This window comes from Thermochaetoides thermophila, assembly GCF_000221225.1.
Source record: "Thermochaetoides thermophila DSM 1495 unplaced genomic scaffold scf7180000011806, whole genome shotgun sequence".
NCBI lineage: Eukaryota > Fungi > Ascomycota > Sordariomycetes > Sordariales > Chaetomiaceae > Thermochaetoides > Thermochaetoides thermophila.
In genome coordinates, this window is record NW_006383023.1 from 2,826,685 (window position 1) to 2,849,635 (window position 22,951).

Genomic DNA, 22,951 nt, shown 5'->3' on the forward strand with positions numbered 1-22,951 from the left:
GCAGTACACAGGCTTGCCTATGATGTGAAGGCGCGCTCATCGTTGCTCTTCGACTGCTTTGTCTGTGGCCCTTTGCCCACCTTCTCTGGGTTGGGAGCGGCGGCTCCGCTGTTGCCTGGAACCAATATCTCGCCATGGACGTTGAGGAAGCGCTGCCCCTGTTCCACATTCAGATAGGTGATGGTGCCATGGGTTCGGTCTCGCTGCTTCTTGGCCAAAAAGTGGATGATAGAGAGTTTTCCAGGAATGGCTGGAACTGTTGTTCCAATCCACGATCCCGAGGTCTGGGGGGAAGTTTCGCAAAGACACCTCCATAACTTATTGTCTGGCTATCTGGCCGACATGTCGAGTATTTAGTGAGAGATCAATCTCTGTGAACATTGAGAGCGGCTGATCATACAAGAGTCCTCATCTGGCTGTCTGTTGGTGCTGCTTAAACCCCACTTGCTGCTTAACAACTAAGATGCCTGAGATGCAGGTTCGCGACTAGCCGAAAGCACTAACGCCTTGGTTCGTGATGTTATATGCATTGAGACCGTTGACACCCAGGCGTGCGGTTTTCTTAGTCGAGCTTTAAGAGACTTAAGAGAGCGAATCCTCTCTGAAGACTTTGTCATATCAAAGAAACAAAAATTTTGAAAGTCTTTTACTAAATTGGATGTACTTAGCCCGTTCGTGATGGGAGCGAAAGACACGATCCTTGATGCCATCCACTCCTACCAATAAAGATGCTATTCAGTGGCGGTTGCATCTGCATGAGGGAGTATAAAGTGCAAGTAAGTAAGCGACAATATATTGACCCATTGATGGGTGGCTGTGCAAATTTCGTGCCGGCAGCCTGCCCATTTGGACAGTTGCCTACTGTGTGATGCCAACAAGCAGTATGGGTGGAGAATATAGTCAATACAGCCCCTCTACAGGAGATTTGGGGGAAAGCCAGAGGGTAACGCTGCGAGTCTTTGCCTATGCTGCAGAGTTGTGAGACGTCAGCGTGGGCTTGGAGCTTGGTTGATGAGAAAGGTGTATATCACATTACGTAGTGCATTTTCACATTTGGCCGAAAACTGACAGGAAAACCACAGTAGCTCAGCTAAGTGTCTTTCAGTTGATGGCCTCATTCCGGCAAAATTGGTACACACAACTCGTGCAGAATGTTTAGGGAAATGGCTCCATATTTTGCATGAAAAGTGAAATGTCCATGCACTAAAGGAATGCAGATTAGGAGGGAATTGTGCAGCTGCCTCAATGGTGGTGTAGATGTCAGCCAGGTGTAAATGTTTACCTTGGCCCTTGCCCCTCTTCTCTCAGATGTTGCCAGGGCGACGTGGAGTAGTTAAGGATAAAGAGAAAAGACAGAATGATCATGAGGTGTAGCATGGAATTCTAGTCAACTCGTCAGGAGCTTGTACCACGGCAGCTTCCAGATCCTTGATCGGCCGGCGAATCTTGGCCCGACGGAGCAGTAAGTGCCCCGCACTTTAGCCAAATCCTTGGGCCGTCCACCTTTGGCTCGGCCCTGCCATTGGCAGATCCACACACCGACCCCGCTCTCCTGCATTGCAGAGTATGGTACGCTGCGTATGGAAGAGGTGGGATGGAAGTGCCGACTGTCGAGCTGTCACGGACGTTGAGGGGCTGTTTCTTTTCCCTTTTTAGCAATAGTTGAGCCGGCCAGGATGCGGCATGCAAAATGGGAAGCAGAGTACATGGACGATGTCCCGTCCCGGCGGCCCCGCTTGAATGTCTGACACTGGGATGGAGATCCATATTCTCCTTCCAGTTCCAACTCACATTTCTCATCGGTGAATCAGCTTGTGATGCTTGTACCACTCTAATCTCTCAGCAGCTATGCCGCCTTTTCGCGCTGAGCACATGGGTTCGCTCCTGCGGCCCCAGTGGCTCATCGACGCCCGCGAGGCCATGGACGCGAGAGGCATCAGTGCCGAGGAAGCCGGCCTGCCGCAGATTGAGGAGGAGGCTGTCCGTGACGTGGTCAAGTTGCAGCGTGACCTGGGCTTCCATGCTGTTACCAGTGGCGAATTCACGCGCGTGCGTTTTTGGGGCTTGATGTGGGAGGAGTTTGACGGCACCACGAAGCTATCCGAGGCCAGCGCCAATCTCTTCCGTCTGTATCATCCAGACGTGGTTAGTCTGATCGAGCCCAACCGCAAGGTTATGCCGGGCGACAGCGTCATCGCCGGGGGAAAGCTCAAGCACAACCCAGAGAGGTCACAGTCGAACTTGCGGGAACTTAAGCTGGTGCAGCAGGCCCTGCCCAAGTCGGAATGGCCCAATATCAAGCTCACCGTCATTACGCCGGCTTGGTTCCATATGCGCTACAAGCAGGGAAAGGCGTACACCGACGTGTATGCCAATGATACTGAGTACTTTACCGACGTCGCCAAGGTCTACCAGGCTGAGCTGGACCAGCTCTACAAGGCCGGTCTGCGCAATATTCAGTTTGACGACCCGGGTCTTGCGTGTAAGTGAAAAGACTCTGGTTTTGCTCAGAACTTGAAGCGTACTGACGCTTAGCGCAGACTTCTGCTCGACAAAGTTCCGCGACGGCTGGGCAGCCGATCCCGACAACATTGGCACAGTGGACGACCTGCTGGACGCCTACATCAATCTGTACAACAATTGTATCAGCAAGCTGCCGGCCGACTGTCACACGGGCGTGCACCTGTGCCGCGGCAACTTCATCGGCGGCCGGCACTTTGCCGAGGGGGGCTACGACATCATTGCCGAAAAGCTCTTCACCAAGCTCAACGTCAACACTTTCTACCTGGAGTACGACACAGAGCGTGCCGGTGGTTTCGAGCCGCTGCGCTACCTGCCCAAGGATAAGCATGTCGTCATCGGCGCCATCAGCACCAAGCTGCGCGAGCTCGAGGACAAGGAGGAAGTCAAGCGGCGCATCTACCAAGCTGCCGACTATATTGCGCAGGGCAGCGGCCAAACACGCGAGGAGGCCTTGCAGCGCATCTCTATCTCGCCACAGTGTGGTTTCAGCACCCATATCTCTGGATATCCTCTGACCGAGGAAGATCAGAGGAAGAAGCTTGCGCTTGTGCGCCAGATTGCCGACGAGATCTGGCCTGGCCAGCCGTGAGTGAGGCTTGGGTTTGGGGTGTGCATCCAATGCGCGTAAAAGGAGTGATTCTGGATATTGACATCCAAAGATGGCAAGACGGGGATGTTGCGCGGACATGTTGTGTACCATCGGGAGATGCTCAGTTGAGCAGGTGGGTGATTATATGGTTTGGAGTTTATTTTGTAGGTTCTGGCATGAAAGTCGAAACCTTCGAATTGGCTGTCAGAAAACAGTAGCAAACGAGGAAAATTGTCCGAAAAGTCTGGTCTCTGAAAGGATCCCTAAGTATTTTTTTTTGGATATTGATGGCTCAATGTAACTATCCGGACAAACTTGTGCTGTGCAGATGCCGAAACTGGAGACATCGAAGCCAAGCCTGAGTTCGTGTCGGCAAATTCCGAGAGAGTTGATCTGATTTATATTTTCGACCGTTTCACCACTGGGGGTGCTTAAGTCGTGCCCACGGCGCTGGCGGGCAAGAGCCACTAAGATATATTAACAGGTGATGCCAGAGGACAAACCCGCGTGGGAGAAAACCGACGTGAAGTATTAAAGCGCTATTATGTCACATGGCTGAGGGGAGGGAGAGTAGTTTTGAGGGGCCCTGTTCGGCCCTCGGGTTCGAAGGGAGTTTGGGGGAAGAGGATGAATGTGGAGAGAGGGAGAGCCGTCACTTGGCAAGGTTCGCAGGTTGCCCCCAGAGTTCGACCTGGGAGACTCTAGATTTAAGAAGTTGGAAGGATGACCAGAAGGCCTTAGGGTCCATCCTTCCCGCCAGTGGGTTGTAAAGGAAACAAGAGGGCAGGGAGAAGTGTCACCTGGAAACCACCGCCCCGCAGGGGCACTTTTTTGATAGCCTCCGGCGGGTGGTTGAAGCGCATATGGTACTCTAAGAAGTCGCCGTGGCCCGAGGCTTCAGCCAACCAGCGCCAGAGGCATTGACGGGAGAACCTCTCAAGGAATGGTTTAGCACTGTGCCTAGCCCAGCAGGCCGAGGGGGGTTGAATTGAATTGAATTGAATTTTATTGTATTGTATTTTCGACCCGTCTCACCCTTGAGGGCGCTTGGTCGTGCTCACGACAGCGGCGGGCAAAAGGTGGCTATGGACTGCCTAAACTACGCTATATACACGCGGGAAAACCCAAAAAGGGAAAAAGAAAACTGGCGTGTTTCTGTGAAGGAATATCATAAATGAATCGGATTGAATTGCATTTCCGACCCGTATCACCCATGATGATGCTCGGTCGTGCCCACGACGCCGGCGGGCTAAAGGTACATATGCACTCGCTAGTCTAAGCTATATACATGCGGAAAATAATCGAGAGGGAAAACCGGTGAGTATCCATGATATAGATAAGTGGTGTTGGAAAAGGGAGAAAACTAGGAAAAAGAAAAGAAAAGGAAATGGGCTAGGAGCGGTGCGTGTGAAATATGTGGATGTCCAGACTAGACCATTCCGCTTCTGATTCTTCGTCGAGAGCTGGGACAACACTGGCGCGGGTGGCATCTACTACCTGGTCTGAGCAGTCATCCTACCGAAGATTGGCAGATACGAGCTGGTGTGGGGTGTGGGAGACGGTTGTCGACGACCTGGACGGATGGGGCGCTCCGTCTTCGTACGACGACCGCTCAGTAAAAGGAATTTGAGCGGATAGACGGGTAATAGGATGGCATTATTGTAATGATTTCTAAAATTTTCAGCTTCACGTCTTCACTATCCTGCTGAGCAGACAAGCCTAGATCAATGCTTAAAGCTTGATTGACTTTCTACGGCTTTGCTATGGTACGGATCTGGCTATACACAACAAAAAAAAGAAGCGAATATGTCCGATAAGAAAATGCACCCAACCTCCTGCTCTTGGCCATGCGAGACGCGTCATTAACTGGATGCCTAGACCTGGTAAGTCGAGCCGATGGGGCCGAAGCGGATGTTGGACCAGATGACCTGGCTAGGGGAGAGTTAGCATTCTCACAAAGAAAGCTGAGGAGGGATTGAAGCTGGACATACGCATTAGGGAATTGGGCTTCGACCTCGGCAGGGACGCCAGAAGTAGGAGCGCAAGGACCACGCTCGGCGCCGGGCTGGCCAGCCTTCTCGGGTGGGTAGACCGAGTCGAGCCAGAGCATGTTGGCGTAATGCTGGGGAGTCGGTCAGTACTCTGCTTTACCTAGAAGAGTGACGAAGCAGGCTTACGTCGTCCCAGATGGACATGACCAGGACCATGGGGATGCGCAGGGCCTCGTTGATGGTGCGGAAGCCGCCCGTCTCCTCGTAGCGGTCGCGGTCGTCGAAGACCTTGAAGAGGTTGGTGCACAGCTCGGGGGTGATGGCGCTGCTGTTGGGCAGGCCGGGCCAGGTCGGCGGCGGGATGTCGATCTTGCGGCCGTCTTGGATGAAGAACTGCGTGAGCTTGTTCTCCTCGAAGCGCGTGACGACAGTAAACTTGCGGCTGGTGTCGACCGTCTTGCCCTTGCCGTAGAAGTCCTTGTTGCCCATGCGGTACGGGTTGTAGTCGCAGCCGTTTGCGTCGCAGAGGCCGCCGAAGCGGTCCTCCGAATATGTACCACCGCAGTTGGAGGTTTCGCAAACGTGGTAGTTGTTGTTGAGGCAACCGTGGGGGGTGAAGGCGAAGGCATAGGCGTTTGACTCCCTGGCCTGGTCAGCTACATTTTTCCCCCCTTGTCTTCTCTGACTCACCAGACGTCGATCTCAGCGCAGCAGGCGCCGTACGGACCAACACCGGCGTTAGCATCGTTGGTCGACGGGCGCCAGCCCTCGATGTTGGCCTTGCCGCCCACGAACTTGAGGTCACGAGCGCATTGGGCATCACAGTACTGGACAAGTCAGCATCCTGAAAGAAAGAAAGAAAGTTCGGGGCACTTACGCCTGTGCCGTACTTGGCGCCGGCCTTGTTGGACGAGTAACTGCGCATGCCGCCGTCCTCCTCCATGGCGACAAAGTACAGGGCGCTGTTGAGACCGCACTCGACCTTGCTCAGGTCGACGTCGAAGGCGAACTCGTTGTTCATCAGCGTGAACATCTGATACTTGTCCGAGCCATTCATGAGGTACACACGCGAGCCGATGTTGGTTCCGTACTCGTGCTTGGTGACGAACTTGAGCGTCAAGGCATCGCCGCTGGTCGAGACACCGTACGTGCTGCCGTAGTTGGCGCCCTCCAGGTAGCACTTCTGCGCGCAGTCGGTCGCCGAGCTGCACGCGCTGGTCCAGCGGTTGCCGTCATAGCAGTTCTGGTAGTTGGAGTCGTGCAGCCAGCGCCAGTTAGCGTCGATGACGATCTCGGCGTTGACTGTTTGGCAGTTGCCGCCTGACGAGCAGCGCTTCCAGCTCAAACGGGGATGAGTCTCGGTCTGCTGAGTGCCGGCCTGCTGGGCAGCAGCCATGTTGACGAGCGGCAGAGCCGCCGCCAGGTACTGGAGGTACTGCTTGATCTGCATTTTGAGTGAGAGGGATGTGAGACCAGAAGATGAACCGTGAGACTCTAGACAAACCGACCGTGTGTGCCTGGTGTGCTCGCTGACTAGACACTCTCGAGGGGTTCCTTTCCCTCTTATACTCTATTCTCTGCCCAGCCCTCATTCATCCTCATCCAGCCACGGAGCACCCCGATCTGGAAAACACGCTGCTCTCTGACCGTTCGTGGAATACGGAGCCGACTTTCCATACCCGCGGGCCCATAACGTCCATATCTTGATATTGACTCGCGGGTGGTTAATCCAAGTTCGTCCGGAGTTCAATGTACGGCGGATCTTGGCCTGGTAGACGGCAGCAGCCAGCGGAGCGAGATAGATTGCCTCAGTGCCCAGTGGGCGGAATCAGGGGTATGCCCATGGCCTGGCTGCTTGTGTGTAGATTGAGCCCTTCTCTTCACGGTTTCCTTCTCGGCACACGGCGCTTTCTCGACGCTTCGTCGATCATCAGCTGCAGCAGACGACAGCGCCGTTTGCTGTAATGCCGTAGCACTTCTCTTTTTTTTCCGGGTCGAATGTGTGAGCAAAATGCGGAGAGCTCTCCCCGCAGCTGCAACGCTGTGTCAACTGTTTACATCGAGATGCGGAAGGCTGGGGGGTTTGGCAATTTAGCAGGTAATTAAAGATATATCACTCTACTGCCCTTCAACATACTGATGCTGATGCCCGGGACGTCAGGACTAGCCGCGTATATGAGCTTCCTGGGCACACTGGCCCCATTGGCCTCCTTGGCCGGTGCCGAGATCTTGGAATGCGGCGCACCGGCAGTTGGGTCCCCTGTTGCGACGCTGGCGACCATTCAGGCTGTGCCCATTCGCCGCCCAGGCCGTGAGGCGCTGCATCCGCTGGCATTTTTCTCGTAATTATCGAGTCCCGGATGCATGTACCGAAGGATCCCGTTTCCCCTGGCTGAGAACCATGGCCTGTCGTTCATTGGCTGTGCGTGCCGCTGTCTGTCCGGGCGCTCCGTGAAACATGGTCGCGAGGCGCCGTTGAATTTATCCCGGGTATTGAGCCGGGCGGAGTCCCCCCCTCCGATTCGTAGATACCCAGCCGGCCAATTTTGGCGGCACAGCGCCCCTCCGCATGTGGAGTGTGGACTTGCTTGTTGATGTTGCTGGATGCTTGCGCAGTCTGACGACTGCTTGCTAGGCTCAGACCTCGCAAGTTCGGAACGTTGAACCGAAGAGAGTGAGATGTCAAGATCGTGTTTACTATATGGATTAAAGATACTATTCGCTCAGGCTCTTGTCTCTAATGTTCTACCAACGGTCTGCATCCTCCAAGACACTTTCTGTTGCCTTTTCACTGAGCATGAATGTGGGCAGCACCGGGAATGGCCCTGGCACCCGAGGAAAGGCGCTGGCATCAACGACACGAAGGCCCCTGACGCCGCGCACTCGGAATTTGGAGTCCAGAACTGCCAGAGGGTCGCTGTCGGCGCCAATGGCACACGTGCTGGTCGGATGATGGCCAAATATCTGCGTCGTGATCCACTCCTTGTCCAAATCATCGTCACAGCTGCCATCAGGAGCTGGCGTCTCAAAACATGGGGGCTCAACAGGCGTCAAAGGGCCCAGGGGCGGCGGCACACTTGCAAACACTCGTCGTGCCCACTTGACAGTGTCGAGCTCTGCCTTGAGATCCAACTCTGCCCCTACATCGTTCTCTTCAAACAGGTGAAAATTGATCTCTGGCGTATCCCTAGGATCTGTGCTCCTGAGTTTGACCGTGCCAGCTCGGCTCTGTGGGTTTATCTTGACCGTAGACAAAGCAAACATCTTGGGCGGATCCAACGGCCTGAGATCAAACGATGGCCAGAAGCCCCTGATGGCAAAGGTGCCTCCGACCAGGAAAAAGTCTCGCTCGTCGTGGGCTGGATAGGCGCTCTTTCGAAAGATGCTGTTCATTGTCGTTCCAGCAGTGTACGGGCCTATGCCTTGCCTCCAGAGATCGACACACGGGTCGTCGGGGGCACCAAAATTGCATGTGGGAGCATTCAGATCAGGTGCTGGTTGTTGAAAGTCCCGCGCTGCATGGCCAATGATTGGTACTTCGTAGTTATCTTGGAGATTCGCTCCCACGCCTGGCAGGTTGGCGACAACCTTGATTTTGAACCTGGCCAGTTCCGGCGCAGGGCCGATTCCTGATAACTTGAGCAGCTGTGGCGAGTTGAACGTGCCGCCAGCCAGGATGACCTCTTTTCGTGCGTATGCCCGGCCAGGCGTGCCCTTATTTGACGACTTCCAGCGTGGATCGGCGCTGTAGAGGCTTTGTCCTCTGAGATACTCGATGCCAATCGCTTTGGGCTTCTTTTTCGGATGGCCCACGTCTTGAAACAGAAGCTTAGTAGCGAGCGTGTTCAGTTGGACTGTGAGCCTGTATTTCTTGTTACCATCGGGCAGAACTGCGTTGGCTGTCTTGAGGACGTAATCGCGGGAGCTGAAGCGCCGCCATCTTGTATCCGCATGCACGGCTAGGCCAAATACTCCCTCTGTTCGATCACGAGCCGGAATCAGAGCGTTTGGATCTGCGATCAGATGTTCAAGAATCTTTTGCTGTTTTTGCCCCAAGTACTCTGATGCCACTCCGAGCACCTTCATCAGATCCTCTTGGCCTTCCCAGGAAGAGGCGTTGCTCATGATCGTGTGCAGATACCCCTCAAAGCCGTGTCCTGGGGTTTCTGCTGAGAGATAGTGGTTCTTTTCTATCCGCGCAAAGATTTCGCGCATATGCGAAGGACTGATCTGTTAGCTTTGCTTAAGAACACGGGACAAGCGGTTATACCTCCAGCTGGCATCCCCTGTGATGTTTGCAATGTACTCCCAGTCACTTTCGCTGGGATACATGGTCGCCATGGCGTTGACTGCTGAACTGCCGCCCAGTGTCCCTCCACGGGGATAGTAGAGACCGAGACACGTCGATCCCGCTGGGGGGTCACGTCCAGCATAAAATGACCCGTCTGGACGGCGCCATATTAGCTGGTTGTGCTGGAGATTTTTAGTGTTATTGGCAAAGTTGCGGACAAAGAAATCCCAGCGCAGAGTCGGATCTGTGTAGGCAAACGGGAAGAAGGAGACGATCTCGGAGTTGACATTCGAGCTTTGGTCGTTTCCGGCCTCAACAAGCAGCACTGAATAGCCCGCTCGAGCCAGATTACTTGCGAGTGGCCCTCCTCCAGGGCCGCTGCCGATCACGATGTAGTCATAATAGTTGCCCCCTGGGCCCCAACGTGGTAGCACGGTCAGACCGGCGAGCCAATATGCAATCTTGACCATTGTGATGCTGTGTTTGTGAGGATTTGCTCTGACTTAAGGCAAGAGATTTAAATTGGTTGAATGGTTGTTTAAGAAGCAAGACTGCATGTTAGACTTTGAATAGAATGGAGCTGATGCTGACGACTTCCCGCTTAGATGCAATGCTTGTTGATGAAAGCACGCGCTCAAAATTTATTGGTTCTGTATGCACAGGTCTGCAACAAATGACACGTCGCGGATGCATGTCAGACCGTCTCGCCCTATAAAAGAGGCCATGGTCATCGCCCCAGTGTGCATGTTGAAAGGCTGAATGCGGATTACAGTACTAAAGCTTGATATAGACATGTTTGGCGAAACACAGAGTATCTCTGCATGCCGGCCGCAAGCGGCGTGCTTAGTGTGTCTACATGCCTCTCGGAGCAGGAGTTGCAGCTCGGCAGTGTTCCGAGAATATTTGTCATGGAACATATCAATTAGCGAGAAAACCTTTTTTTTTCATATCTGTAACTAGCACTCACTAGTACCAAGTGAGGATTTTGAGAACCTGCCTAGCTTTTTGAATAACAGACTCCTTGACTGCTTCTGTTTCCCAAACGAACCAGCCATGCGGATATGGCAGATTATCGACGTCCAAAGCCGATTTGGGTGCTGTGCTTGAGGTTCCTCCGAGAACAACATCTTGAACGGTAGCGTGGTTAGGATTGCTAATGTCTTTGGTGTACAGAGCTCTCACAGTATTTTCAAAAATGCTCTACTAAATTAGAATCTGTGCTGCGTGGCTTGCATTAACGCCGCCCGTCACCTTTGATAGTACGAGTTGAAGAGGTGTCCGGTGCCGAATCCGAACGAAATAGCGCTGTTGACGTCTCGGAAGTGATCGCGGGCAAACGTGATATGAAGCCTGCTTTGAACTTCATCACTGTCCGGACTCCCAACGAGAACTGCGTGAAAATGGTCATAGAAGATATTTGCCGTAACTATGATTTGCTTTGTGGATACTGCTCAAGAGATAGGAAGACCCGGACGAGAGATCACAGTCAACCCAGACACTTCGGGAAGTTTGAACCGAAATGGTATCGCCGTGGGCATCGGAGACCTTGAAGTCTCGTAGGATCACGTTGCGACTTTGGTTCAGCTGAAGAGAGATACCGGAGAGCGCTATGACTGTTAGCCGTGGTCACCAGGAGGCAAATTTGCATACAACTTCCTGGAGCACCCACGATGCTCTTGTTAGACCAATAATGACTCTGGCTTTTCCAGTAATCGGCCCCTGGACGAAACCCCCTGAAGGGGCTGGGGCAAAACACGCAGGTTCGATTCCGCGAAATTTCGACACAGGTGGAAGGGGCTTCCTTTCCCCTGAAAAATTCATCAAGTTTGGGCGTCTCGCTGGACCCCAAGCTCAGCCCTGCGACTCAGGCGGTCGCGAGGGCGTCAGCGACGACTGCGGTGGTAAGGTTCGTCAAGCGCCTGTCTAACACGAGAGTCCGGGATTCCCCCCGCGGCTAACCCCAACATCTTCAATGCAGACATCGCTCCCTCCCTTCTGTACGGCGTGGTCCAACTTGATACTGGCCCATATAGGGCGGGGTTCAACGGCCGCTTGGCCCCATCGAGGCTCGCATCGGTGTGGTCATCTCTCACCAAGGTTGCAAACACAGCACTGGGGATGATATTCCAGGTGTGAACAATACCGACCCCGTGGCTCTGGTGGCTTGCCGGCCTCTGTCCTGAGTACTTGCTAGACAGAGAATGGGTACGGTGAAGGAACCGTATCCTGATGCTACCGGCCAGCCACCCTCTGTGGATTAGGCTCGCCCGACCCCTTACCGCGGCTGGTCCCGCTTGCACCAAGCGGCCTCTGGCCTGAGGGCTAAGCCCAGTGAGATCCAAAACACGCGGGCATCAGGGCGTGGCTTAGCCTTCCTTCCTCTCCTCCTAAAAAAAACGTCGTGTCCCTCCCCCGGACATGCACAGATGGTGGCAGGCCAACAGACCCCCCTCGGCTTGATGGAGCGGACACTCGTCCAAACTCTTCCTCGATAAGTTTTCCCGGCAGTGCCTCCCCAGCTGGCTGGCAGAGGCCTCGGGTCGCGGCGACTTCCTGGAGTACCACACGCGGTTCAATCACTCCCCAGAAGCTAATAAGAGTGCCCCTGCGGTGGTGTGGTGTCCAGAAGCCACTTCTTTTCCTGTCCTCTCGCCTCTTTCATTAACCCACTTACTGGCAGGCTAGACTCAAGGGCTTTTTGGCCTTCCTTCCAGCTGTTTAAGTCCAGGGCCTCCCAGGTCAAACTCTGGGGGCAAGCCTGGGACGCTGCCACAGGGCGCCCTATCCTCTTACCACGCCCCTTCGCCCCCCTCTCGCGAGCCCGCCCCAAGCCCAACGTGCTGATAATTCAGATTCCCAGCCTAACGACCCGGAATAGGTGCTAACGAGGCACATACCTGGGGTCGGCCGGTTTGAAGAACCTTCCCCTGTATATAGTACACTGCACTCCCTCTAACCCAAGCCGAATTTACCCTCTGCGGCTTTTTCCCGGCGTTACCTATATTTAGTTCAAATCAGGTAGCTCCTACCTGCCAGCGTCGTGGACACAACCTAGCACCCTCATGGGTGAACCCAATTGAAAAATTAGAATGAATGAATGAACAGTTCACAGGCGCCGGCGGTGAGTGCGATGTTCGCAGGTGAGGGTTAGGGTTGTGGCTGATTGCGGATACTTCCCTGAAAGGTCTCCTGATCTTCCACCTCTCTCCTGCCAAGACATTTTCGTCATCGTCACCGTCACCGTCCTGCTCTTTCCGACAAGCACAGCAAAACTCGAGGAAAGACTGTGATTGCGGCGCCCATCGGAATAAGCACGGGGAGAGCTTACATGATGAGGGCTGCTGCAGCCAAAAACATACCTGCGCGAGGGCCGATGAAGAGATGAAAAATCGGAATGGTGATGGACTTGGGCGGGGGAAACGCGGAGGCACTGGGCAAGCGAGTTGGCCTGTCACACCACCATGGCGCGATCGCGTGCTAATGTGCCACAGCAGTCGCTCCATACGGCCACCGACATCACCCAACAGCATATTTCAAAGATGATAGGCGAGAGGATATCCGGGGCGTTGGGAACAGAAATGAAAGAGATTAAAGAGGTTCTTCCCAGCATCTGACGAGCACATCACTTCATCAACGCATCAACAATTAGAGAAAAGCTCACTGGACGCTTCATCGCAATTTGATTCTGTCTAAAGCAGCAGTTTCCGCCAACCACAATCAATAACACCAGTCACAATGTCCATGATTGCTGCTTTCCGCCCTACTCTGCGGCTCGCCGCCAATGTTAACAATTCTGTTGCTGTGCCCGCTTCCAAGTATGCGCCACCATCTCGTTTTGTAGAATTGGCGAGAGCTAATATAGCCCAGGTCGGCCGCGAACAAGCTCGTCGGTGGTGTTGTCACTCTTGGTTGTGGTAAGTCGAAGTCCCAGCCTGTTGAGTCTAAGCTGTAAAGCCTAATTCGTGTACTAGTCTCGGCGGTGGTTGGCTACATAGGCTCCCAGCTGAGGAGAGAAAGCAACGTCATGGACCGCATGTTTGAGAAGCAAAACACTCCCGAGGTCATCAGAAGGCGCAACGAGCGGCTCCTCGTTGACACTGAAGGTGACCCGCGCAAGTCTCTTTTCAACATCCTTAACTGGCGCTAAACGACAGCGGGCCTGTCTTTCCCTACGCTTTTTTAAATCATCTAGCAATGGAGTTCGGTTTATGCATTGGGTTTATATGGCGTTTTGGGTATTGCGTTATGATCATAGGTAGAAAAGCATCAGTGCATTGAAGTATTCGTTTGAGATTCTGCTTCACTGCATATTTGGAAGTAGCATTTGACAAGTTATGCGCATGAGTAGAATGCATCAGTTTTGACCTCACTCAAATGGGCGAAATTCTCATCAAGCGACGTCGTACCGATCATGCATCAGCGGTGGGGCAGCAGCAACTATCCTCCTGCCCCAGCCCCACTTAACTTCCCCTCGCCGTACTCAGCCCTATAGCCCTGTCGCTCTCGCTCTCCGCTGACTGCCTCTGCATCGACCCGGCGCCATGAGGCTGTTGCGTACGGACACGCTGACCCTGGTAGAGGTTACCGGCACCATTCCGCCATATGTGATCCTCTCACATACATGGGGCAAGAACGAGGTGTCGTTTGAAGATCTCAACTGCAGAGGGTCAAAGGCTGAGCTGGCGGCTAAGCTGGCAACCTGCAAACCCGACGGATACAAGAAGCTCGAGGGGTGCGCAAAGCGCGCAGCACAAGATGGCTACGAGTACATCTGGGTCGACACGTGCTGGCAGGTCTCCCCTGTAATTGACAAGTTTTTTTTGTTGAGTCCTGACGCCCGCAGCATCGACAAGTCAAGCAGCGCCGAGCTGAGCGAGGCCATCAACTCCATGTATAGTTGGTATCAGGAAGCGTCCATTTGCTATGCGTACATGTCGGATGTGATTCTGCCATCCGATGCAGACAGTTCAAAGGTACCCCTTACACGGCCAGTTTTTCACTCGATCAAGTCCATCCTGTGTGACTACGAAAACCTGCCGCGCACGTTTGAGAACTCGCGGTGGTTCACACGCGGCTACACTGCAAGAGTTAATCGCGCCCCCAATTGTAGAGTTCTATGACCAGAACTGGCGCGAGATTGGCACAAAATTCAGTCTGCGGCACACCATCAGCAAGGTGACCGGCATTGACGTTCGCGTGCTCGAAGGCGCTGACCCTGCCACTTGCAACGTCGCCGAGCGCATGTCATGGGCGGCCAATTGACAGACCACGCGCATTGAGGACGCTGCTTACTGCCTGCTCGGTATCTTCAAGGTGCACATGCCGCTGATCTATGGCGAGGGCAATCGCGCCTTTTACCGTATGCAAAAGGATATCATGAAGACGACTGAAGACTATACTATGCTGGCATGGGGATTGGCGACGAATCTCAGCAACAAGCATAATTACTGGAAGAGCCCGCAGCAACGCAGTTCGTTCGAGTCTCGACGTCCGCTGGCCGACAGCCCGAACGACTTTGCGCCGCATGACCGTTCCCAATGGACCTATGGCCAGCTGATCCAGGATCGAGCAAGGACTGTAGCTGCCCAGCTCTCCTCTGCTCTTGATGATACGCCCCCGCTCATCACCAGCCGTGGTTTGCGCGTGTCCCTCTTGCTGAAACCAGCCCGCAAAGGTCGAGATGCCGTTCTGGCCTACATTAATTGCAATACTGTGCGGCCGGGAGCCCCTCCTGGCACTCCCCGCTCGCCCGTATGCCTGCTCCTCCAGCGTCAAGGGGGTACCAACATCTACATGGGCTCCGACGACCCAAACTACGCTTTCGAGCTGCTAGACAACGACAAGGCACTCGCCTCGTTTGAGCGCCGAACCATCTACCTGTCTCTGGCAAGCAGCGACTCCATGTCCACGCACAATCTGCGGATGCGCAGTCTCGAAAAGCACCTGTACATCCTCGACAAGCCTACTGATCCGCGTTCCATGTGGAAAATCACGAGCTGTTTCTCGCATGCTACCGGCACCGGGCCGGAACACACGCACTACGAGGCGCCAAGGCGTTTCAACTTGGCCACGCTGCACCATCCATTCGATATGGGCCCATCTAGCTGTCGTTTGTTTGCATTTGAGCCGCTCCAGGGACGCGGCGCGTCATTTGGCATCCTCGTCGGTTTCGGCTGGTGCGATGTGGTTGCGCTGGACGAGGCGTTCCGTGACAAATGGGGCATTCTGGTGCGTGACGGGCACTGGAATGAGGCGCTGATGCTTAAGTACTTGAACTATGCTGTAGAGTCAGTCCATAAGAGCGAAGGTCAGACACCAGTGGACCGGGTCGTTAAGACAATCGGCGATTTAAAGGTGTCTGTGTCGCTGAAGAAGATTCGTCGCAATGATATCAACTCGGAAAGTGCAATCAAAATACAGTGGTCTGTCCAGAAGGTGTAGGCGTTGTGTCTAAAGATACCCTGATGGCATTTGTGTGCTTTGGATATGTAGACCGCTGGTTTGGAGCGCATGTAAATCTGCCGACTTTGCACACTGCAGACATCAGCGTATCATTAAATTATCTCGCTATCTAGCTCACGCCAACTAAGCAAAATGGGTATCTATGGTATGGGACACGGGGTTGTTGAAATGACCCTTCGACAGCGACGCCCAAACGCCTCGCGACCATTATACGTTGAAACACAATGCGCGGAAAGGAAACACAAGGAAAGCTGGGTGTTCAGTCCTTCTTTGGCGAGCCGATCGCCTTCTTGATGTCGCCATTGGTGCCGGCAGGCAGGGGCTGTCCAACGTGCTCGGTCGGAGGGCCACGGTAGTTCTTGCGGCCCCAGGCCGTGTACCAGGCCGACGCGATGCAGACAAAGCCGACAAAAACGACCGGCGCGTAGTTGACCGTGACAGCGGTGACAGGGAGGTATGCGGGCATGCAGAACAGCGGCACAGCGAGAATTGACCAGGCTAACAGGTTAGCGAAAGTTGAAAGTATACAAGGGAAAGACTTACCCATAGCGATGCCGTTGCAGAACCAGCCAAGCTTGCCAAGGGAGAACCTAGCGCCCTTGACCTGTTTGCGGCCCTCGATCATAGACACGGCGATGGGAGCTGCGTAAGACACGGTGAGCGAGATAACTCCAACACCGGAGAAAGCGTTGAAGGCCGTAGTCGAGCCAAAGTAGATGACTCCCAGCAAAAGTTGAATAATGGTCGACAGAAGCATGGCGTTAAGGGGAAGGTCAAGCTTGGGATGGACCTTGCTCCACCACTTGGAACCGGGGATGCCGCCGTCCCGAGCGAAAGCCCAGGTGCAGCGGGACGCGGCCGTGCTGCAGGCTGTGCCGCACAGAATGGCCAGCACCATGAGCGGCAGAAGGAGAGCAATGGCAGCGCCGGACGACCCGACAGCTGACTTGATGATGGTCGGTACTGGCTGGCCAGATGGAAGAGCTACGAGCATGGCAAGATCGGGCAGAACAAACATGAGAGGGACCAGGAACAGGAGACCGCCGACCGTGTTGATGATGATGGTGATCACCATGGCCTTGGGCACTTGCGTCGACGGGTGCTGCACCTCCTCGCACATGCTGATAACCATGCCAGTCGACGAGGTCGCGTAGGCGGCGTGCAGCAGACCAACGCAGAACGACCAGCCAGCCGGCCAGCCGGATGACGGCTCGAAACCGCCCAGGGCAAACGACGCGCTGCGACGGCCTCCCTTGGCGACAACCAGGACAGTAATGAGAATGGCAAACAGACCAGTAAAGGTCCAGAAGATCGCAAAGGTCTGCAGCACTGTTAGCGGAGTCTTAAACCAGAGAACATCAAACTTACGTCGAGAATTGGCAGCCAGCGGTTGCCGAACGTCGAAATAGCCGTGCACAGCAGCGTCACGCCGACAAAGGTCAAGAAGATTTGGTAGGTTTCGGCCTCCCAGACGCCGACGCCGGGCTCTTTCTCAAAGACGTTGACGCAGGCGACGAAGAAGAGCGTGGTGCCGAACTGGACAGCCAGGGTAATGGTGATGTTGCCGACGACGTAGGCCCAGCCGCAGATGTAGGCAGCCAGGCGGCGAATGCGCGAGGGAGCAAGCATGAAGGTCTGGTAGTAGACGCCGCCGGCTGTCGGGTAGACCGACGTGATCTCACCCAGCGACGCGGCGACGCAGAGAATGATGAGACTGACCATCAGCCATCCCCAGACCACGACAGCCGGGCCGCCGCCTTGCAGCGGGTAGTAGAGCGTCGTCGCCAGGCCGTACGGGATGGACGCCAACACGAATGACATGAAAGCAACGTGCCACGTCGACCGTGTGCGCACCAGCTCCGCTTTGTAGCCCATGGCCGCCAGCAGCCCATCTGCGTCGTCCGACTCATTGCCGCTGACCTCGGGCAGGCGCACGTCAGGCAAGCTAGCCCGTGTCTCTTCCACGGGAACGGTCATGGCGAATGCGATGTCGATTGCAATGCAATGGCGATGTTGATGGAGTTGGAGGGTTTGTGTTTGTGCTGTGTTGCGTGGGAGGGCTGAGGATCTTTTTTGCATGCAGTCCCCGAGGTTAGCAGCAGTAATCCACTTTTTACGGCCATTACGTACTGATAACAGGACAGCGGTGTCCCACAAGCGGCATGATCCCAAGCAGGAACACTCTTTTTTGTTATCGGCCAACCGGGAATCCTTCTCGCTGTGGGGCCATCCCAACTTTCGGGCCTGCCGCCCTGCCGGGCTCAGCTGGGGTTGCAACGGTCTGAGGTGAGCTCGATCGGACTATGGGGATGGAGCCAAAGATGTGGAGTTGGTGAAAAAGATTCGATTCGACGCGTTTTTGTTGTTGAGATTCCCGCAAGCAATTCATCTTAAAGCAAGAAATTCACTAACAGAGCCGAGGAACTGACGTGCTCTCAGACGACGTCAAAGCTCCCACGCTCAGATGCAGAGCACTAAAGTCGCCTTGTGGGGGATCGTTGAGCGCTCGCGGAATTAATTCATCAGGCAAACAGGCACTCGGAACAAAACAGGTTAGGACGCAGCTACCAAACTGGAGGTTTTAGGAGAGTAAGAGAGCGGAAAGTGGAAGAAGCAGAGATCAAGAGATAATTGATGATTGATATGCATTGTTATCTGCCTCACCGGGACTTGCTTCTAGGTGACATGTAGCCACTCCGACAGCCACCCGCCCGCCTCGATCCGAGAGAACGGGCACCAGCGCCGCCATGCAACGTTGCTTGCGGCCCACCGCCCAACTCACAAGCCGCTTGTCTGTAGAGCCAGAAACCCCATGGCGATCAAGAACTGCCCGGCATAGTACAGCACCCAAACCGCGTGTTGCATCCAGGGCTTGTGCGGCGACGTTGGAGCAACGAGGAATCGGTCGGCGGCGAGAATCGAATCAGAGGCCGTGAACATGAGCGCGCCAGCAACAACGTGGGGGCTGTCGAGTGTGAGCGCCGAGAATGCCATGACGAAGATGGTCAGCGAGTAGACGACGACAGGTGCTCGGAGGGCCTGCCCCAAGCGGGGCAGCAGCAGAGCAACCATAGTTGGCACCAGTAACGCCAAGCTTCCTGCAGCCGCAGCCCGCCATCCACTACTCGTCAGCAGCGCCCAGAAAATGTGGACCTCGGTTTTGCCATGGGTAAAGACGGCGATGTAAAGCAAATGGGCTGCCAAAAAGCTAGCAAGTCCGCGAAAGAACGATGTCTCGTCATCCCAGGCCAAGAAGGCGTCTCCGAGCGAGCCCAGGGCCAGCGCACCAGCCAGCCGAAGCGGTCCTCCCTCGACCATCACCACAGCTGCCAGCAACGCCGTCGAGCAGGTCTTGATTGTCATACGCCACACACTCGGTCGAGAACGAACAAGCGTCGCGTAGAGGACGGCCGCGCCGACTGAGGCGGCCAGCACGGCCGACGACAAGGACAGGGACTGGGACATGACGGTCGTGTGTGATGGTGGGATGATTGGAGACCATGGTCTCGGAGCAGGATCACTGGTGGCTCTTTAATGGGACTCGGCGGCTCCATCGCGCGAAAACGCCTTCATCGCTGCTGGTGACGTGGGGTATGGGGCGCCGAGGCCCTATTTCTTGGCATTCCATGTGATTGAGGCCGCCGACTTGGTCTCGTTCTGAAGAGCAACAGTTAGCCTGAGTTGGACAGAATTTTGAGAATTGAATAGGCCTGGGTCAGAATGATATTGATGACATCTCAATTGCAGTTCGCAGCTAGATTTGGAAGACGTTCAGCGTCATGCGGGGGCTGCTTGATGTAAGGACAAAGAAGCAAGCTCTGGGGTGAGATTTTAGCTTTGCTGATGGTGAGTTGTGAGAAAACCGGCAACCAATTAGCGGCCGCTCAACCACGACCTTGGTATTTTGGCTGTGGAGCCTGCAAACCATCGATGCCTCCGCCACACAACATGATCACTCGGAAAATCGACAGTGATGTCACATGAATATTGGATCAATTCAAGATGGTCTAACTAACGGATATAAGAACACAAATCAGGATCTAGGCGAGATAAAGCAGTATCAATAGAGGTCGGGACTTATGCCGCGTCTTGCAGATCGAATTTGACGAGAAGAGAGCAGGAAGTTTCGTGTCCGCGCAGATCAAGCATGCGGACAAACCGCCAGCCCGGCTGCACGTATAGCAGACGTACCGCAGCCACTGCCAGCACAGGGTTGGCAGACCAACTGTCGTCGCTCTTAATAAGCATCCGTACAAATACAAGCTCATTGTCGTCAAACTCCCACTCCAGCGTTTCGTTCCACACCGGATCAGTGGGCCCGGGCCCGTCGTCGCTCAAGAAGGGTAGGCTGTGCCGCCGGTACACGGCCGTCTTGCGCTTGACCTTGGCCAGCCCACCGTCGTCCCGCGGCTGCAGCAGCGAGCACGTCACGTACGGCCGCAGATCGTTGCTGGAACGGCCGCTCGGTAGGGGCACGTTGCTGGCTCCAGCAACCGTTAGCCGGAGAATGCGTCGTGGTGCATCCTGGCTGAGCACGCCACTGCCGTCCCGACGGAGCGCTGCCGGTTTCAGCACGTAGCCTGGTGTTCCTGCGAATAGAGCGTCATTTAGCTGCATACTCGCCCCAAATGTTTGCCAATTGAGTGCGCAGATCTGTGCCCCGACTCCCCAAAAGGGAATTGGCGAAAGGTTGCGAGACGAGATGCGCATGCCCTTGGGATATACTCGGAGCAGGTGCCGAGCGTTGTGTCGCGAAATTTTGGCCGCGTGGTCCGCCATGTGTGACGACAAGCCCGTTTCGCTGACGTTGATGAGATGGAACGGCGGCCCGTCCTTCGGCTTTCCCTCAACGTACCATGATGTGTCCCGTGGCTTCACGGATTGTGCGTAGACACCAAGCTGTGCAAGCTCTGGTATGATGATCTTGGGTGTCGTCTTTTTTTGGCCTTGTACTCGGCCTTGGCTTTTTTCTGCTCGTCGTCGCTCGAATCGCTCGAGGAGCTGGAGCTGGAACTGGAAGAAGAGCTTGAATCTTTCTCCTCCGGCAGGTGGTACTCGACCATGACGGCAATCTTGCCTCCCAGTTCCTCTAGAGTTACGTGTGTGTCGTCGTTCGGACGAATTGGAGTGCTCAGCAAGCGGTCTTCCCACACTTCGTGCATGATTTCGACCAACCGGCGCTGACCAGCGCTGTCACAGTGATTTTCCAGAGAGACGAGGATTGGTGCCGGGAACATGCCGCCTGCTGCGGCCACTGTAGCTTCCTGGTCGACCACATCGCGAATCACCTCGCACACCGCCCGAAAGGGCACATTGGAAACGAGCGTATACCCGTGAGTTACCTTGGGCTCCATCTTGTTGTCCGGATTATCCCTGAGCTGTCAGCGTGGATCCGGGGAAGTAAATCCTGAACACGTACCAAGCGTCGATCTCAATGCATCGCGCGCCCGCTTTCAACGTCGTCTCGTAGGCCTCTGCTGCAGAGCTTCCGTACAGTTGATGCGCCAGTAAGTACGTATTGTGACTCGAACTGATGAAGTATTCAGGCAGCGGGTGCGACCTGTCTAGCACGCTGGCTGGTGGCGACACAACCGGCCGGTCTAGCAGCGCATTGAGTGCCTCCTCATCTTGCTCGTTGCTCAACAGTCCCTCGTGTGCCAGAAATGATCGTAGCGCCTGGCTCACCCGCAATCGATGATGCGCAATCTCGGTGCTGTGGCCACCTCCCGCTATCGTCTCGGAATCAATTGCCTCCCCACGATCGTCCTCATCATCTTCGCGTGCCTTTGACTTGAATAGGTTGAACGTTGACATAGTGTGACTTGTCGGTGTTGCAAAGTGGAAGTGAGGGGTAAGCGGGGCAGCGGCGTTTGCCAAGCTTGAGGTTCTTGCATGTTGCGTTGCTGACCTAGAGTCTTTATTATTTATAGTTTTCGACCGTTTCACCACTGGGGGGTGCTAAGTCGTGCCCACGGCGCCGGCGGGCAAGAGCTATCTAAGATTTATTAATTACAGGTGACGCCGGAGGAAGAACCCGCATGGGAGAAAAACCGACGTGAAGAATTGAAGGGCTGTAATGTCATATGGTTGTGGGAAGGGAGAGTAGTTCAGGGGAGCTGTGTTCGGCCCTCGAGTTCGGAGGGGGGTTTGGGGGAAGAGGATGAATGTGGAGAGAGGGAGAGCTGCCACTGGCAGGGTTCGCAGGCTGCCCCCAGAGTTCGGCCCGGGAGACTCTGGATTTAAAGAGTTGGAAAGAGGACCAGTAGGCCCTAGGGTCCATCCTTCCCGCGAGTGGGTTGATTCGATTGAATTATTTTTTCGACCCGTCTCACCCTTGAGGGGGATTTCTTGGAACCGACCAATCAGAGGAAGAGCTAGTGGGATAGACCAATCAGGATTGGTTATCCTGAGCAGTCGCTTTCTCAACACCGGCCGTTCGAGCTCCCGTCCCAACCATCAGAAAAGAAAGAAGTTTGTCGATGATCGGTTTGCCGACTTGCTTCTCCAGCGAGCTTTTGAGCTGGTTTTCCACCATAGCGATAGCGCCGACGAGCTTTTCGATGATCGAGATGGTGGTGTTCAGCTCCTTGACCTGATCGTCTCTGGCTCTCTTTAGAGCAGCCAGGACAGCTTTAACACTGCCTTCGTGATTAGCGATTGCGTCGCTGGTGGACGACGCACCCGATGGCGACACCATTTTCGAGTTCCGTCGGCGTGACGATCCAACGGGGCTGTATCTGGAAGATTGGTTCCCGGGAGGGAGACCGGGCCTTCTTTGGCCAGCGTTGCCTGGATGAGAAAGGAGTGAAGCTTCGTGATGATGGGCTTCGCAATTTTCTTCTCCAGATTGTTCTCGAGGTTATGTTCAACGTCTTCGATCGCGCGCAGTAGCTCTCAGCGACGGTGATGACGGCGTTGGCTCTTTTACCTCTCCTCATGGGCCTTTCTGAGGGCGGCCAGGATGCCAGCGCTCGAGGAGGACATCTCGGGGAGGGTCCTCGCAGGCCGTGGTGTTAGGTTATTCTCCAGCTCAGGTTAACCGCTCCTTAATGGTCTATCCCAGCAACGCCTCCTCTGATTGATCGAATCCGAGAA

General features: G+C 54.8%; 10 protein-coding genes across 10 annotated transcripts; 3 read left to right on the forward strand and 7 right to left on the reverse strand.

Annotated features, from left to right (window-relative positions):
- Positions 1–1,848: 1,848 nt before the first annotated feature.
- Positions 1,849–3,112, forward strand: CTHT_0007760 (5-methyltetrahydropteroyltriglutamate-homocysteine S-methyltransferase-like protein; the record flags this gene model as incomplete). Its single annotated transcript, XM_006691243.1, has 2 exons — positions 1,849–2,482; positions 2,541–3,112. The coding sequence occupies 2 exons, from the start codon at positions 1,849–1,851 to the stop codon at positions 3,110–3,112; spliced, it is 1,206 nt and encodes a 401-aa protein (XP_006691306.1).
- Positions 3,113–4,986: 1,874 nt separating this feature from the next.
- Positions 4,987–6,553, reverse strand: CTHT_0007770 (uncharacterized protein; the record flags this gene model as incomplete). Its single annotated transcript, XM_006691244.1, has 5 exons — positions 4,987–5,044; positions 5,104–5,234; positions 5,290–5,746; positions 5,794–5,930; positions 5,981–6,553. 5 exons carry the CDS (start codon positions 6,551–6,553, stop codon positions 4,987–4,989), a joined length of 1,356 nt encoding a protein of 451 aa, XP_006691307.1.
- A 1,295-nt stretch (positions 6,554–7,848) lies between these two features.
- On the reverse strand, positions 7,849–9,864 carry CTHT_0007780 (choline dehydrogenase-like protein; the record flags this gene model as incomplete). Its single annotated transcript, XM_006691245.1, has 2 exons — positions 7,849–9,328; positions 9,410–9,864. The coding sequence occupies 2 exons, from the start codon at positions 9,862–9,864 to the stop codon at positions 7,849–7,851; spliced, it is 1,935 nt and encodes a 644-aa protein (XP_006691308.1).
- A 3,265-nt stretch (positions 9,865–13,129) lies between these two features.
- On the forward strand, positions 13,130–13,541 carry CTHT_0007790 (uncharacterized protein; the record flags this gene model as incomplete). Its single annotated transcript, XM_006691246.1, has 3 exons — positions 13,130–13,209; positions 13,262–13,308; positions 13,366–13,541. 3 exons carry the CDS (start codon positions 13,130–13,132, stop codon positions 13,539–13,541), a joined length of 303 nt encoding a protein of 100 aa, XP_006691309.1.
- A 394-nt stretch (positions 13,542–13,935) lies between these two features.
- On the forward strand, positions 13,936–15,835 carry CTHT_0007800 (uncharacterized protein; the record flags this gene model as incomplete). Its single annotated transcript, XM_006691247.1, has 3 exons — positions 13,936–14,359; positions 14,505–14,590; positions 14,660–15,835. 3 exons carry the CDS (start codon positions 13,936–13,938, stop codon positions 15,833–15,835), a joined length of 1,686 nt encoding a protein of 561 aa, XP_006691310.1.
- Positions 15,836–16,115: 280 nt separating this feature from the next.
- CTHT_0007810 (gaba permease-like protein) lies at positions 16,116–17,833 on the reverse strand (the record flags this gene model as incomplete). The annotated part of the gene is made up of 2 exons (XM_006691248.1): positions 16,116–17,177; positions 17,225–17,833. The coding sequence occupies 2 exons, from the start codon at positions 17,831–17,833 to the stop codon at positions 16,116–16,118; spliced, it is 1,671 nt and encodes a 556-aa protein (XP_006691311.1).
- Positions 17,834–18,634: 801 nt separating this feature from the next.
- CTHT_0007820 (uncharacterized protein) lies at positions 18,635–19,321 on the reverse strand (the record flags this gene model as incomplete). The annotated part of the gene is made up of 1 exon (XM_006691249.1): positions 18,635–19,321. The coding sequence occupies one exon, from the start codon at positions 19,319–19,321 to the stop codon at positions 18,635–18,637; it is 687 nt and encodes a 228-aa protein (XP_006691312.1).
- A 144-nt stretch (positions 19,322–19,465) lies between these two features.
- Positions 19,466–21,210, reverse strand: CTHT_0007830 (inositol or phosphatidylinositol phosphodiesterase-like protein; the record flags this gene model as incomplete). Its single annotated transcript, XM_006691250.1, has 3 exons — positions 19,466–19,513; positions 20,048–20,695; positions 20,752–21,210. The coding sequence occupies 3 exons, from the start codon at positions 21,208–21,210 to the stop codon at positions 19,466–19,468; spliced, it is 1,155 nt and encodes a 384-aa protein (XP_006691313.1).
- Positions 21,211–21,223: 13 nt separating this feature from the next.
- Positions 21,224–21,670, reverse strand: CTHT_0007840 (uncharacterized protein; the record flags this gene model as incomplete). The annotated part of the gene is made up of 1 exon (XM_006691251.1): positions 21,224–21,670. One exon carries the CDS (start codon positions 21,668–21,670, stop codon positions 21,224–21,226), a length of 447 nt encoding a protein of 148 aa, XP_006691314.1.
- A 577-nt stretch (positions 21,671–22,247) lies between these two features.
- On the reverse strand, positions 22,248–22,553 carry CTHT_0007850 (uncharacterized protein; the record flags this gene model as incomplete). Its single annotated transcript, XM_006691252.1, has 1 exon — positions 22,248–22,553. The coding sequence occupies one exon, from the start codon at positions 22,551–22,553 to the stop codon at positions 22,248–22,250; it is 306 nt and encodes a 101-aa protein (XP_006691315.1).
- Positions 22,554–22,951: the final 398 nt, after the last annotated feature.